The sequence below is a fragment of the Erythrolamprus reginae genome, chromosome 1 (genome assembly GCF_031021105.1).
Source record: "Erythrolamprus reginae isolate rEryReg1 chromosome 1, rEryReg1.hap1, whole genome shotgun sequence".
In the NCBI taxonomy this organism is placed as follows: domain Eukaryota; kingdom Metazoa; phylum Chordata; class Lepidosauria; order Squamata; family Dipsadidae; genus Erythrolamprus; species Erythrolamprus reginae.
Window position 1 is genome coordinate 408399621 of NC_091950.1, and position 15060 is coordinate 408414680.

General features: G+C 40.3%; 1 protein-coding gene across 1 annotated transcript in view; it reads left to right on the forward strand.

The window, feature by feature from the left end:
- AUTS2 (activator of transcription and developmental regulator AUTS2) overlaps positions 1 to 15060 on the forward strand; it is a 1269011-nt gene that overhangs the window by 1145606 nt on the left and 108345 nt on the right. Inside the window, exon 6 of the mRNA XM_070730563.1 lies at positions 3536 to 3578. Coding sequence (XP_070586664.1) covers positions 3536 to 3578 — 43 coding nt within the window. The remainder of the gene's footprint in view (positions 1 to 3535; positions 3579 to 15060) is intronic.

Below are 15060 nucleotides of genomic sequence, written 5' to 3' on the forward strand. Positions count from 1 at the left end.
CTGGGATTTGTGTGCAGAAGGTGGTCCCAGAGAAGATTTGCATGTGGGAACCTGCCCCTCCTCTTCCCCCCCCCCCAGTGTGAAAAAGTGCCAAGAGGTCAAAAGGAGATTCACAAAATCGATGCACCCATCGCCTTCCCACCCCACTTCAGAAAAAAGACCTCCCTCCCTTCCATCAACCCTTCCGGGAATAGTCTTAAATCCTGCTGGAGATTACCCCCTTCCTTCAAAATGAGAGAACTCTGCTTCTTTCTCTTAATCCAAGAGATGATAATATTGTTTTTAATTTTGTTGTACGCAGTTCGACAGGAGTTGGGTGGCTTATAAGTGTAACAAATTATATTAAATTAAATGATAAAAAGTTTATTCATCCCTGCTAATGAAACTTCCATTTTTGGCTGTGTTTTGTTCTGCAGTTCGGTCACATCTTGTGGTACTTTAATATGGGGAAAAAACTCTCGGGCAATTCTGGACTTCAAATCCTGGATGGAAATCAAGACAAATTCAATCCAGGAAAAAAAAAGACTCATCACTCTTCACATTTCTCGTTTGAGTGACGTTGTAAAGTTTATTTCTAAAGGGGTTGGTTCAAAAACCTTCCTCTTCGGTTTTGGGTCAGATTTAGTTTTTCATCTACCTCCGTTTGTTTCTTACCCTTTTTCTGTGCCCTACACCGAATGTCTTCCTTGATAGCCAACAGATGCTACGGTTCTGCATTTAACCCTGGACTAAATACACCTCAGTTTTTAGTTAGCCAAGCAAGATTTATAGGGCATTATATTTTCCGAGAGCAGTCACCAGATCCTTTTAATGTTGGCTGCTGCTTCTCCTTTTAAATAACCGCCCTTCCTCCCAAATTGTGAGAAAACCTGGTTTTTCTCTTTGTTCCATGTATGACAGTTGAAGGAGGCTTGAGTTGCATGGCGTTTGGTATACAATATCTCAATGTGAAATTAATTCAGTCTTTCTTTTACAAACAATGGGATTATATGTGTGATCTTCCATGGCGTGGGTAAAATTATGTTGGGAGAGAATGAACATATATGGAGAGAGAGTGATAGAGAGGCAGATAGAGAGAGGAGAGAAATGTTTCAGGTCTTATTTTTCAAGCTCTTATTTTGCGTGGCATTTTGGATTGTATCTTGAGGTTGCAAAAGCCACAAAAAATCTGTCGAAGCCGACAAAAGATGACTTGTATAATTCTCGGAGACATCTCTGCCTTCAATCTTTCAATTCCAGTTTGGTTTATATCATGCGTTTGCTTGGCTGTTTGGCTACCATGATGAATCTGTTGGCAGATAATGCTCACAGTATTTGCAAAGTTGGAAATCAGGATTCCAAACGGATGGTTCCTAAATGCCAAGAATAAATCTGAATTTCTGCCTTGCTTCCTTTAGAATGATACCTCTTCAACGTCTGATAAATAAACCCCTCTGCATTTTCATTTGGCTTCTGAAACAGTAAAGCTGGAGTTACTTCTGTCTGAATCCCCTGGAATTTACTTTTGAGTAGAGATGCAATGGATCAGGCACAAATTGCTTTGTGTTTGTGAGTGTGTTTGTAGGCACACGGTGTGTATACTTTCATCGGCTTGCCTCCGTGTGTGTTAATTTATTTTTAATTCAGTTGTTTGAAGATCATATTGGGTCTAGCTTATTTGTCTCTCTGAAGTTCTGATTCATTTTCAATGCCTAGAAGTGTCTTAAAAACTAGATATATATTTCCTTAAGAACAAATTTGGAGGCTAGGCCAAACTGGACATTGCCCCCCTCATGAATGTAGGTGAGTGACAAATCTCATCCTCTGTTTTTGTTAATTTTTTTTTTGGAATTCCATAACAAAATACAGGGGAGATGGTTGAATTTCTTAAATCTAAATATTGTGCTTACCTAGTATAGTTCATTGCTCGTACTAGTACGTAAGTGTAATGGGCGAGGTAAGGAGCGTTTGACTGAAATTACTGGAATGGTTCATCACATAGAACCACAACCCAGTTGGATCTATTTTGTATGAGGCCAAGGTATGCAATTCTCTACGGTTTTACTTAATGGCTTGCAATGGGACTTAGAGTAAAGGAAATTCATTTAAAGACAAGGGAAGGGAAGAAATGCATTTGATAACGGGAAGGAAACATATTTTGGAACATGATGTCCAAATGTTTTGTTGTGATCATGTTGGTTTTGTGCCTCTGAAGCAAACTCAAACCCCTTCAGATATAGTCACAGCAAAGTGCAAAATGTGATGCTGGGTGAATGGTGGTATCTATTCAGTGTCTCTATATTTTAACAGATCAGGTTTAGCCTTTAAAAACAACCAGATGTGCTACATGGCATGGCGTACATTTCCTCACTTGAAAACGGGGTTTTCTCGGATTAGGTTGTAGGTTTGAAATATTGCCCCAAGAGCTTTAGGAGAGAAGGTTAGAGTCAGATTTCTGAAGGCAGGAGAAGGTTCACAATTAAACTAATTAGGGAACATCTTGTAATAGCTGTAGAAGTCCTGTCTGATCTGTTTTATTTTTAATTTGGCCCAAGGAAGACAGAGGTATGCTGGGTTGGGTTCTTTGAAATAAATGTAAATAATAATAAAATTTGACACAACAGGTGACTGGGGGGGTGGGCTGTGTGCTGTGGTTCGTGGGGTCATAGAGATTCAGACACAACTTAACAACTAAATCACAACGAACATATTGAAGGCAAAGGACTTGTATTTTGCTCAGATGGGTGTGCAATTAAAACAGTGGCTCCCTTCTATAATTTGGTTGGTTCAAACCTTACATAGTGGGATAAAAAATGTTCATACACAGGTAACTTGTGGAGGCTTTGTAAAGTCAATTATTTTTATTGTGCTGTTTTAAGAGGATGAAAATGGCTTGACAGAACCCTAGTGAAATTGGGATACCATCAAGTCAAAAATTATTGAGTTGAATATGAACTGAGAATAAATTTCCTGCAATCCACTAAGCGAGGCTATTATGCGTCCAGATAAAGAAAGAAAGAAAGAGGGAAAGAAAGAAAGAAAGAAAGAAAGAAAGATAGATAGATAGATAGATAGATAGATAGATAATTGGATTGAGTCTGATTGGAATATAAACTGCTATTACTGTCAGGAAACTCCTTTGGAGTTTGATGCATGATCAACAACCAACATCTATAAGGTACTAATCATTTAAATATGGAAGAATGATAAGGAAAACCACACAAAAGCATTTCTACACAATTTCTTTCCCTCTGAGTGGGAACTGAAAAACAAAACATTGCTTTATGTACAAGATAACAGGATATTTCTGCACAGCTAAATAGCGCCATCTTCTGGGCAAATAAAAATCAAAACATTATATTTCTTCGTCTTTTGTTTCCTATCCCGCATCTCTGCTTTCCATGCTTCTCAAATCTTTTTCTGACTATGACTTAAAAGAAAAACCCCCAATATGTTCCGGTCTGTATATTCCACGAAGCAATCAGCATTTATTGCTTGTTCTGCTCCATTGATTGGTTTAAGATTTTCACTTATTTTTATTTTATTATTATTTTAGGCTTCTGATGCCAGCTCAGAAAAGTTGTTCAACACAAACAAAGGTAAGTTTACACACTTCCTTTCTCAGTTCTGTTTATTGTTCTACTTCTGTTACATCTTATAATTTTCATAATAAATCCTGTCTTTGACATTGGAGATTTGCTTCAGGGTTGTTTTTTTTAGGTTGCCGTTTGTGTTCTGAAACTCGGAAGAGAGAAACGGTGCTTAAAAAGGGGGAAAAACATTAAATATTATTCAGTAATATCTGATTTGCTAGGCTGTAAATTAATGGAAGTCCCCCAATTTTCGGAAACGTTTCAATGTGGCTGTTTTCTATCATGTTGCGCGATGGGTACAGATTTAAAAAAGAGCTGCTTTTGTATGTTAGGCAGTTATTGCTAAATGCTGTTTAGGGTTTATGCCGTGAGGATTATGCATGCAATCCTGTCTGTGGGAGCAGCTTTTTAAAAAGTCAATTAAAAAAACCACAACAACTCTGTATGCGACAATCTGCTGCAACATACTGTACAATTGGTTTCATTAATTCTTCCTGTGGGTGTGTTCTTTTAATGGTCATAACAAGAGGGTGTAGCTGGGTTTTCAGCAGTGGATTAATAAAAGTTATTCTGAGTGTCCTATTGTATCAATGGGATTTTCTGGATGTGTCTGGATGTACAGTGGTACCTCTGCTTACGAACTTAATTCATTCCGTGACCAGGTTCTTAAGTAGAAAACTTTGTAAGAAGAAGCAATTTTTCCCCATAGGACTCAATGTAAAAGCAATGCTTCCTCCCAGGAGATTCCTAGACAGGCTCCACGGAGGCTTTTCCCCACCTTTTCTGGCCCTGTTTCCTCCCAGGATATTCCTAGACAGGCTCCATGGAGGCTCTTCCCCACCTTTTCTGGCCCTGTTTCCTCCCAGGAGATTCATAGAGAGGCCCCACAGAGGCTTCTCCCTGCCTTTTCCGGTTACAGTTTTGGAGGCTCGGGTTTGTAAGCAGTGAAGGGCTACCAAATTTTTTATCACCACATTGTGGGCGTGGCTTATGCAGGACACCCTCCATTTTCTTTCAACATCTTTCAGTGCAAATTGGGTGGTCAGGGTTGAGCTCCATTTTCGCTACCCCACTGCATTCCTCCCGCCCCCATCTGGCAGTAACCCACCCCTGTTTGTAAGTGGGAAATGGTTCTTGAGAAGAGGCAAAAAAATCTTGAACACCCGGTTCTTATCTAGAAATGTTCTTAAGTAGAGGTGTTTTTAGGTAGAGGTACCACTGTATTTAGTAAATATAAATAGTTCTTGACTCAGAACCGTTCGTTCCACGATAGTTTACAATGGTGTTCAAAAAAAAAAGGTGACTTACGGGTTACAACCATCAAAAGAGGAAAATGGAGTGGGGATGAACTGAATTCACTTGACCTTGATTCATTTAACTCAGTGTTTCTCTGTTTTTTCCTGTTATGCCCCCCCCCCCCCCCCCCCGAGAAAGAAGTAAAGATTTTGTGCCCTCCCCAACTCTCTGCCGGGACAATTGTTTGTGATATTCAGCATGTTTTCATTGAAAAAAGCGTGACTGGGGGTGTAATGTGTTTAAGTGACGCCTTAATTTATTTGGCTTCATGCTGTCCGCTGCCAATATTTTTAGACGCAGTAAACATACCGGTCTTCCCTCATCTCCCACCGTATTCACAGTGAAGCCAAGCGCTACATAGGCTTCGTCATATTTCCTCATCTTAGCTTTTGGGAGTCTTATGTTTCTCTCATTATCTCCGTCTCTCTCCTCTTTTCTTTTCATCCCTGTTAAGTATTTTCCCATGGCGTCTCTTAAGGGTTTGTTATCTGCGCTTCATATCTCCTGCTCTGTGCTGTGTACTATTCTTTGGTGCAAAAAACACCTACTCCCTGCGGCAAAAAAAATCATGTTCCCCGGGGTCACATGTCCCCAGGCATCACTTTTGCCCCCCCCCCAGTGGGGTACCCCTCACTAGTCTTCGGAGAGTTTTCGGAGAGGGGCAGCATAGAATGCAGCTGCGAGAGCAATCATGGGTTTCCCCAAATATGTCCATGTTACACCAACACTCCGCAGTCTGCATTGGTTGTCGATCAGTTTCCGGTCACAATTCAAAGTGTTGGTTATGACCTATAAAGCCCTTCATGGCACCAGACCAGATTATCTCAGGGACCCGCCTTCTGCTGCACGAATCCCAGCGACCAGTTAGGTCCCACAGAGTGGGTCTTCTCCGGGTCCTGTCAACCAAACAATGCTGCTTGGTGGGACCCAGGGGAAGAGCCTTCTCTGTGGCGGCCCCGGCCCTCTGGAACCAATTCCCCCCAGAGATTAGAATTGCCCCCACCCACCCTCCTTGCCTTTCGGAAGCTACTTAAAACCCACCTCTGCTGCCAGGCATGGGGGAATTAAGACTTCTTCTCCCCCTAGGCTGCTACAACTGTATACATGGTATGTTTGTATGTATGTTTGTTTTTTATATATTAAGGGGTTTTTAATTGTTTTTAGTATTGGATTATTATTGTATGCTGTCTTGTTATTGCTGTTAGCCACCCCGAGTCTTCGAAGAGGGGCGGCATACAAATCCAATGAATGAATGAATGAATGAATGAATGAATGAATGAATGAATGAATAAATAAATATCTAATAAATTATTATTATTAATTATTATTTATTATTATTTGAGAAACACTGATTTAACTGCAGTGATTTGCTTAACAACCGTGGAAGAGGTTTTTAAAAAAGATTGTTAAATTGGACATGACAAACGCTTTATTTAGCAACTGAAATTCTGGTTTTATTTGTGGTCGTAACTCGAAGACTATCTGTATCGAGTTGGAAAGCGGAGAAGATCTTTATCGAAGATGAGCAGTTTTAAAGATTTAGAATCGGGTTGCTGTATCTTCATTTAATCTTCATTTTCTATCTCTTCTGCTTCACCGAGCCTCTTGTATTAAGTTGCTGTTTGGTTAAGCAGAGTATTTATAGAAGAACTTGGCATCTTATGAAGTCCAAAGACAGTTTCTAGGCAGGATTGATTAGAGACGGAAAGCCTGAGAAGAATTCAGATTTAGTGTTTAGCCTCTATAATTGAAAAAAAAAAACAAAAAACCAGGGGGTGAGGCATGAACTTATTTTAAATGCCTCCTTTGGCACTGTCTTTAAAGTCTAAATGGGGCTTAAGTTCTTGGCAGTATTTAACAAAAATGAATCAGCTGAAGAAAGAAGAATGCCACTCTGACTTTCAATGTTTAAAAAAGGCCCAAATACTTTTTGAATTAAAGTGAACGTCTAGTTGAAGTTCAATAAGAATGAAATTTGCTAGGATCTAGCACAGAGGTCTGCAAACATGGCAACCTTAAGACTTGTGGACTTCAACTCCCAGAATTCTCCAGCCAACATAGCTGAATTCTGAAAGTTGATGTCCACAAGTCTTAAATTTGCCAAGTTTGGAGACCTCTGATTCTAGAAAAAGTAGTTGGTTGCTGTCTTTTTTTTTTTTTTTTTGATGTGGGTTAGTTTTCAACTTTCTAGTCCAGCCTACAATTCTTAAAATTTCTGGTAAATTCCTTGCCAAGAACTATATAGTACAGAGGTACCTCTACTTAAGAACTTAATTTGTTCTGTGACCAGGTTCTTAGGTAGAAAAGTTTGTAAGTAGAAGCAATTTTTCCCATAGGAATCAGTGTAAAAGCAAATATTGTGTGTGATTGGGGAAACCACAGGGAGGATGGAGGCCCTGTTTCCTCCCAGGAGAGGATTTTATTTTATTTTATTTTATGTATTTTATTTTATTTAGTCCAATACATAATACACATTGAAGAGAATAGATATGTTATAACTAAAGAAACAAATAGAAGAAAAGATATAAAAGTATAGGTGAACAAATTCGAAAGGAAGAAAAGATAAATGAGATAAGGGGAGACAATTGGACAGGGGACGGAAGGCACATTGGTGCACTTATGTATGCCCCTTACTGACCTCTAAGGAACCTGGAGAGGTCAATTGTGGATAGTATAAGGAAAAAATGTTGGGGCTTAGGGGTTGTTGACACTACTGAGTCAGGTAATGAGTTCCACGCTTCGACAACTCGGTTGCTGAAGTCATATTTTTTACAGTCAAGTTTGGAGCGGTTAATATTAAGTTTGAATCTGTTGCGTGCTCTTGTGTTGTTGCAGTTGAAGCTGAAGTAGTCATTGACAGGTAGAACATTGCAGCATATGATCTTGTGGGCAATACTTAGATCGTGTTTTAGGCATCGTAGTTCTAAGCTTTCAAGACCAAGGATTGATAGTCTGCTTTCGTAGGGTATTCTGTTTCGAGTGGAGGAGTGAATGGCTCTTCTGGTGAAGTATCTCTGGACATTTTCAAGGGTGTTGATGTCCGAGATGTGGTATGGGTTCCAGACAGGTGAACTGTATTCAAGGATGGGTCTGGCAAAAGTTTTGTAGGCTCTGGTGAGTAGTCTGAGATTGCCAGAGCAGAAGCTACGTAGGATCAAGTTAACAACTCTAGAAGCCTTTTTGGCGATATTGTTGCAGTGGGCTTTGGCAAATCATGGTTTACATCTTTAGTTGCAGTTGGCATAGCTAAACTAACATTTTTACATGCTCTCTGTACTTTGGAGAATAGATTGTTGTCTCCTCTTTGTGACAGACCCTCAAATATTGGAGGACTGATATTATGTCATCCCTAGTTATGATAGACACACTATCCTCCCCCTTTGTTACGGGTCATATATGCGATACATGTAGAAAAGGGGCAGGGTTTCATTTATAAAGTTATGGCTGCTGTCTCGACTTTCTTTTAAACTTCATTTTGCAGATGATTGTTCTACGCTGAAGAGGAAGTTAAATTCACTAGTTTAATTGGCACTTTTAAATTTTAAGGTTCTGTGTTCAGATAACAAGGTGAATAAGACTAGATTAAGATCTAGCAAATGCTAAGCTTCATTAGCTGTGATGTTGGTTTGTTTTTTTGGGGGGTGTGGATGAGTGTTTTATGGTTTGTTTTGTTGCATGAACCCAACCTGTCTAGCTGTTCATGTTTTGCAACCTGGACATCTTCCAGTATGGACTTTCAGTTTCAAAAATTCTCAGCAATGGTCCCGACTGGAGAATTATGAGTGTTGAAGTCCAAATTTATCTGAATTATCTGAAGCTGATATGTGATTTGTGTATTGTACAAACCAAGAACATGAATTACTTCAGTAACTGGATAAGGTACGATATGTAATATAAATGCAACATGCTGGGTAATTTGGAATTAACATTCAATTTTAATTCTAGTTGAATTTAATTAAGGTTTAATTTAATACAGTTGCTTTAATTACTCTTCCAGTATTTGATAATTTCCCTCTTCTGTCTTCTTAACAATTTTGGGAACAATGACTTAAACATTTTTGGATCACTTTGTGGCCACAAGTAATGAACATTGGGCATAGGTATTTCTTAGTTATTTATTACATTTAGAATAGAATAGAATAGAATAGACAGTAGAACTTCATTAAAACAGTAAATAAGCATAAAACATTCATTAATATAAGTACCATAAAATAACCCTAGAGGTATAAATGTGTACATGTATTGTTTTGTTTTGTATAGTTTTTTACTTGTTTGTTTTTCTTTTGTTTTTAAAGTTTATAAATTAATTAAAAATATTTTTTAAAAGAATAGAATAGAATTTTTATACCCCGTTTTTCTTTCCAATATGTATGATAGAATTTGCTTTCCCAAACATCCAGTGCCATAAATGTTCCTGAAAAAAAGTTATTACAGTATTTGCCTTTAGTGGCTTTGAATCATCTTGACCTCTAGCAACTACTTAGACAAGTCTTGGCAAAATTTTCAGAAGGGGGTTGCCCTGGCCAACTTCCTAGCTTTGAGAGAGAAGGATTGACTCAAAGTTACCCAGCTGGTTTCTGTGCCTAAGGCAGGATTAGATTAGATTAGTCTCTTGATTCATAGCCTGGTGCCTTCAGCCACTATACCAACTTCTCTTAAGACTAACTGACCTCAAATCAACCAGAGAACGTTTGTGATTGAGGAGGGATTTGAACCCGGATCTCCCTGGTGCTAGTTCAACACTTAATCACTATGCCCCCATAGTGATTAACTCCTTTGAATTTCTATAGAAAACTGAGCATCTTATATAGTGCTTTGAAGTAAATAAATATTACACTAAGTATATGCCGTATTTTTCGGAGTATAAGATGCACCTTTTCCCTCCGTAAAACAGAATGAAAATTGGGTGTGCCTTATACTCTGAATCTAGCTTTTTTTTTTCATCCCTAGCGATCTTCCCATCTCTTACCATGCAGGCTTTTTCATTGTTACTCTCTCTGAAGCATGTTTTTCCAGCCCTACGTTTTTGCAGACTTTTTTCCATTGTTCTACTTGCTCCAAATAAGTCTCTTCCCAGCCCTAACAAAGTGCTTACAGAGTCTTTCCAGCTTGCTGGCTCTTTCATTGTTACTCTCTCCAAATAAGTTTTTTTTTTTAAGCCCTAAAGCTAAAGATGACCAGACTATGGACACTAACCAGATGAATACCTGGTAGGGAGATTTTTTCCCCTAATTGATCCCCCAAAACTAAGATGTATCTTATACTCCAATGTGTCTTATACTTCGAAAAATACGAAAGTCTTTAAATAAGTGCATATCTCTTTACATACTTACTTACCTTTAACAACTGGGTTAAATGAACTAGTGGTTTAATGCAATGCAGGACATAGTCGTAGATTATGATTTTTAATTTTCTTTCGTTCAAAGATTCATTAGTTACTTTGATATTTTCCATTAGCGTGTGTTGGAATTTGCTTCCCAGTTTCTAAAACGTTTTGTCCCCTGGCAAAAGAGACTTTCGTAGCTCCTCCTCAATCTCAGGTTATTTCAGTATCTACAGAATTTCAAGTTTCTTTTGGAGATATTTTGGAGCTTATTTTATTGCCAAAGATGGCCAGCGATTTTCCAATAATTAACACCAGTGATGTAATTCTTGTAGGAGTTTCTGGTTACGCGGATTTGTGAGCTGGCTGTCATATTCAATCCTCGGAACATGATTTTGCACTTGTGGTTTAACAGCGGGGATATCTGTTTCGGTTTCTTGCCTCTTGTTCTCCAATTTATGGAATATGGAAAATCTACCACATTGGCATTCATCTGCCATAAGAACTAAGATCTGAAAAACAGAGCTTTTCTTTGGTCATTAGCAATTACGTGTGATTATCCAAGATCTGAGTAAACTTGCAGGCCTGAAGTTCATGTAGAGGTAATCCTTGATTTAATGACTGTTCAAAGTTACGACAACATTGGATAAAGTGACTCACAGCGGGCGTTCGTGGGGTTTGTGGAATCCTAGAACAGCGGTCCTCAACCTTTTGGGCATCAGGGACCAATTCCGTGGGGAGAGGTTTTTCCATGGACCAGAGACAATGTGGTTTCACATGTTGACTCCATCCCACAAATGGGACTTCCCTTGTTTGCATGAACCTGTTTCTGGCATGCTGTGGCTTGGTATCGGTCCACAGACAGAGGGCATTTATTTATTTGAAATATGTGGCTGTCCACCTCATAACTGTGATTCAGGGCAATGTTCAAGGATTAAAACAGTAACTACAAACAATGTATCATCATGTACGAGATCAACAACTCATCCAAAACCTAGAAACCACAGCAGAAGAAGCAGCTCTTTGATGCTTTGTGAAAAGCTAAACAGGCTTATGAACCATCCACATCTTCATGAGACCAAACCCAGCTGATGTGCTGATTCATTGTGACTGCTGTAGTAAAAACTCTGTGTTTGATGATAGATTATGTGTTTGAAAGCTGTACAAGTAGGGCTCGTAGTCCTGATTATGTATTCAGAATTATTGACTGATTTGACTGTGTATGACTGGACTATTTAACTTGATAACGATATTTGGTAAAGTAAATATTATTGTATATATTTTAATGTATCTGGTTTGTATCACTGAACCATTATTCATATCTACTGACCATAGTTCCCTCTAAGCTGAGCAGTGAGCAATGGCTCACTTAAAAATCATCATCAACTCAGAGTTTTTCAAACCTGCCCAGAAGCCGAGAGGGAAAGAGTGAGAAGGAAAGAGTGCCGCCCAGTCCCGAAGGGACTGCTGCTCAGACACTATACTTTTCTGCCCACCCCCCAAAAAAATTAGAGGGAACACTGCTACTGACTATCTGCTGGATATCCATTAGAATTCCATGTTTCCTTTGCATATGTGTATCCTTGATAACTCAGAGGTCACTCTGCATACTCTTTAAGAATATAAGGCAGGGGTCGTCAACCTTAAACACTCAAAGAGCCATTTGGATCCGTTTCCCACAGAAAAGAAAAGACCGGGAGCCACAAAACTCTTCCCATGCCTGACTATTTCCTGAGTTGAATTAAATGTTCTGTTTTTCTTATGAATTTTTTTCTTTTCTTGTATTTATCCATGGTTAGCCTACCAGGGGTCAAAAAGCTCAATAAATCACATGCCAATGGGTATCACACATTGGCCATCATGACCCATATTTTGAGTGATGGGAGTCACAGCAGAGGAATGAAAGAGCCACATGCAGCTCCAGAGCTGCGGGTTGCTGATCCCTGGTATAAGGTCTGCTTTGGGCAGGGGCTTGGATTAGAAGATCTCCATCATCCTTTCCAACACTATGAGTTTATGATTCTCTTTGTCGGACCACCTTTCCCATCCTACCAGATCAGATAAGTGGGAAGGTGCTGTTAAAGCTCTTTCCCTTAAATCAGTGCTTCTTAAATAGTGGGGCAGGCACCCCTGGGGGGGCACAGAGCAATGCTGGGGGGGGCGTGACCCCAGGGATATGGCTCTGTGTGCCACCTGTGGCACCCGTGCCATAGCGCCATCACTAATATAGAGTCTCCTACTGGAGTAGGGGTTTGGAGTAGAACCTCCAGGTTCCCTTCCAATGCCGTTCTTCTATGTTCTGTGTTCTAGTTTTGGATCGGTTCCTCTTTCCCAGCCCCAACTTCAGTGGGGTTAGTGCAAAGATGGGCTACCACAATTTTTACTACCACACTGTGGGCATAGCTTATGCATTTTGTTTCAACATATTTCAGTGCAAATTGAGGGTAGAGCTCCATTTTCGCTACCCCATTGCATTCCCCCCCCGTCCGGGCAGTAGCCCACCCCTGATAATCTACTATATAAAGTGTATGTACACACATGGACACACAGCTCTTCTAAAATTATACTTATTCAACCTCGTTTACTGTGATAGGAAAAACCTACCAAGAGCCCAGAAGGGAAAAACAGAAAAAAAATCAAAATTTTGCTACCGGTACTGTGTACCTGCCAAAAATTTGTTACCGGTACTGCGTACCTGACCGTACCCGTAGGAGCCCATCACTGGGTTATTATTATTATTTATTATTATTTATTGGATTTGTATGCCGCCCCTCTCCGTAGACTCCGGGCGGCTAACAACAGTAATAAAAAAACATCATGTAAATCCAATACTAAAAACAATTAAAAAACCCTTATTGTAAAACTAAACATCCATACAAACAAACATACCATGCATAAATTGTAACAGCCTAGGGGGAAAGAATATTGCAGTTCCCCCATACCTGACGGCAGAGGTGGGTTTTAAGGAGCTTACGAAAGGCAAGGAGGGTGGGGGCAATTCTAATCTCTGGGGGGAGTTGATTCCAGAGGGCCGGGGCCGCCACAGAGAAGGCTTTTCCCCTGGGCCCCGCCAAGCGACATTGTTTTATTGACAGGACCCGGAGAAAGCCCACTCTGTGGGACCTAACCAGTCGCTGGGATTCGTGCGGCAGAAGGCGGTCTCATAGATACCCTGGTCCGGTGCCATGAAGGGCTTTATAGGTGATGACCAACACTTTGAATTGTGACCGGAAACTGATCGGCAACCAACGCAGACTGCGGAGTTAGTGGTTAAGACATTGGACTGTAATCACGGAAAGGCTGCTTTTGGATAGATCCGTCTCCCCGTTTCTTTCCTCCTATTTCTCCCCCCTCCCTCATTTCAGAAATAGATTCAAGATCTACAGTATGTGAAGCTTGCTCATTAGTCCTGTAAGCCCCTGGGAATTACACCGCGTCTTCCCAAAAGCCTTTGATGTATATTGGATTATATCTATTTTTAATTGTGGTAGTAGACCACAAGCCCTGCTTTACGCATTAGCATCTCTTTGAAGCTCCCAACTCTGGGATTTTCCTCTCCCTACTTTATTGTTGGCTGGGGTTTTTTTAAAAAAAATTAATTTATTCTTTTTTTAAAAAAAAAGTGGGCGTGCAAACAGGAACACATTCTTCTCTTGATGGACACTAATACATTTCTCCTTATGTGAGGTCAAAACTGGGTAAGGCACAGTGGGGAGCGGAGAGCTAACATGGGGCAAATGTTTCTTTGGGGAGCTGAGTTGACAAGTCTTTCATCTTTTCAAGGAGATCCAATTGACATGGGAGCCAATCTTGGAGACCCAAGATTCCTGACAAGGGGTTCGTAGACAAAAGAGATGAAGGCCTTTTAGATACAGGCTGCTGACGGATTGTAAATAGAAACTTCTGCTTTTCGGCTTCCCCTCTTCCTTTTTGGTTGTGTTCTTTTTAACCAAAACAGGGCTTCCAACCTTCCTAGTTCTTACAGTTCATCTGCCTGGAACCCACACCGCATTTCAGACATAAACACTTTAGAAAATGTCCAGAGATTCTTTACTAGAAGAGCCCTCCACTTCTCCAATCGCAACAGACTTACCACCGGTGATGGGCTATGAGCTGGAACGGCGGGAATAATAAATAAGTTAATAATAATAATAATAATAATAATAATAATAATAATAATAATAATAATATTTTTAAAATTTATTTATTTATTTTTATTTATTTATTTATTTATTTATTGGATTTGTATTCCGCCCCTCTCCGCTGTTTGGGGGACTTGGTTCCAAAGGGTCGGGGCCGCCACAAAGAAGGCTCTTCCACTGGGTCCCGCCAAATGACATTGTTTAGTTGACGGGACCCGGAGAAGGCCCACTCTGTGGGATCTAGCTGGTTGCTGGGATTCGTGCAGCAGAAGGCGGTCCCTGAGATAATTTGGTCCAGTGCCATGAAGGGCTTTATAGGTCATAACCAACACTTTGAATTGTGACCGGAAACTGATCGGCAACCAATGCAGACTGCGGAGTGTTGGTGTAACATGCGCATATTTGGGAAAGCCCATGACTGCTCTCGCAGCTGCATTCTGCACGATCTGAAGTTTCTGAACACTTTTCAAAGGTAGCCCCATGTAGGGAGTATTACAGTAGTCGAACCTCGAGGTGATGAGGGCATGAGTGACTGTGAGCAGTGACTCCCGGTCCAAATAGGGCCGCAAGTGGTGCACCAGGCGAACCTGGGCAAACGTCCCCCTTGCCACAGCTGAAAGATGTTTCTCTAATGTGAGCTGTGAATCGAGGAGGACGCCCAAGTTGCGAACCCTCTCTGAGGGGGTCAATAACTCCCCCCCCCAAGGTGATGGATGGACAGATAGAA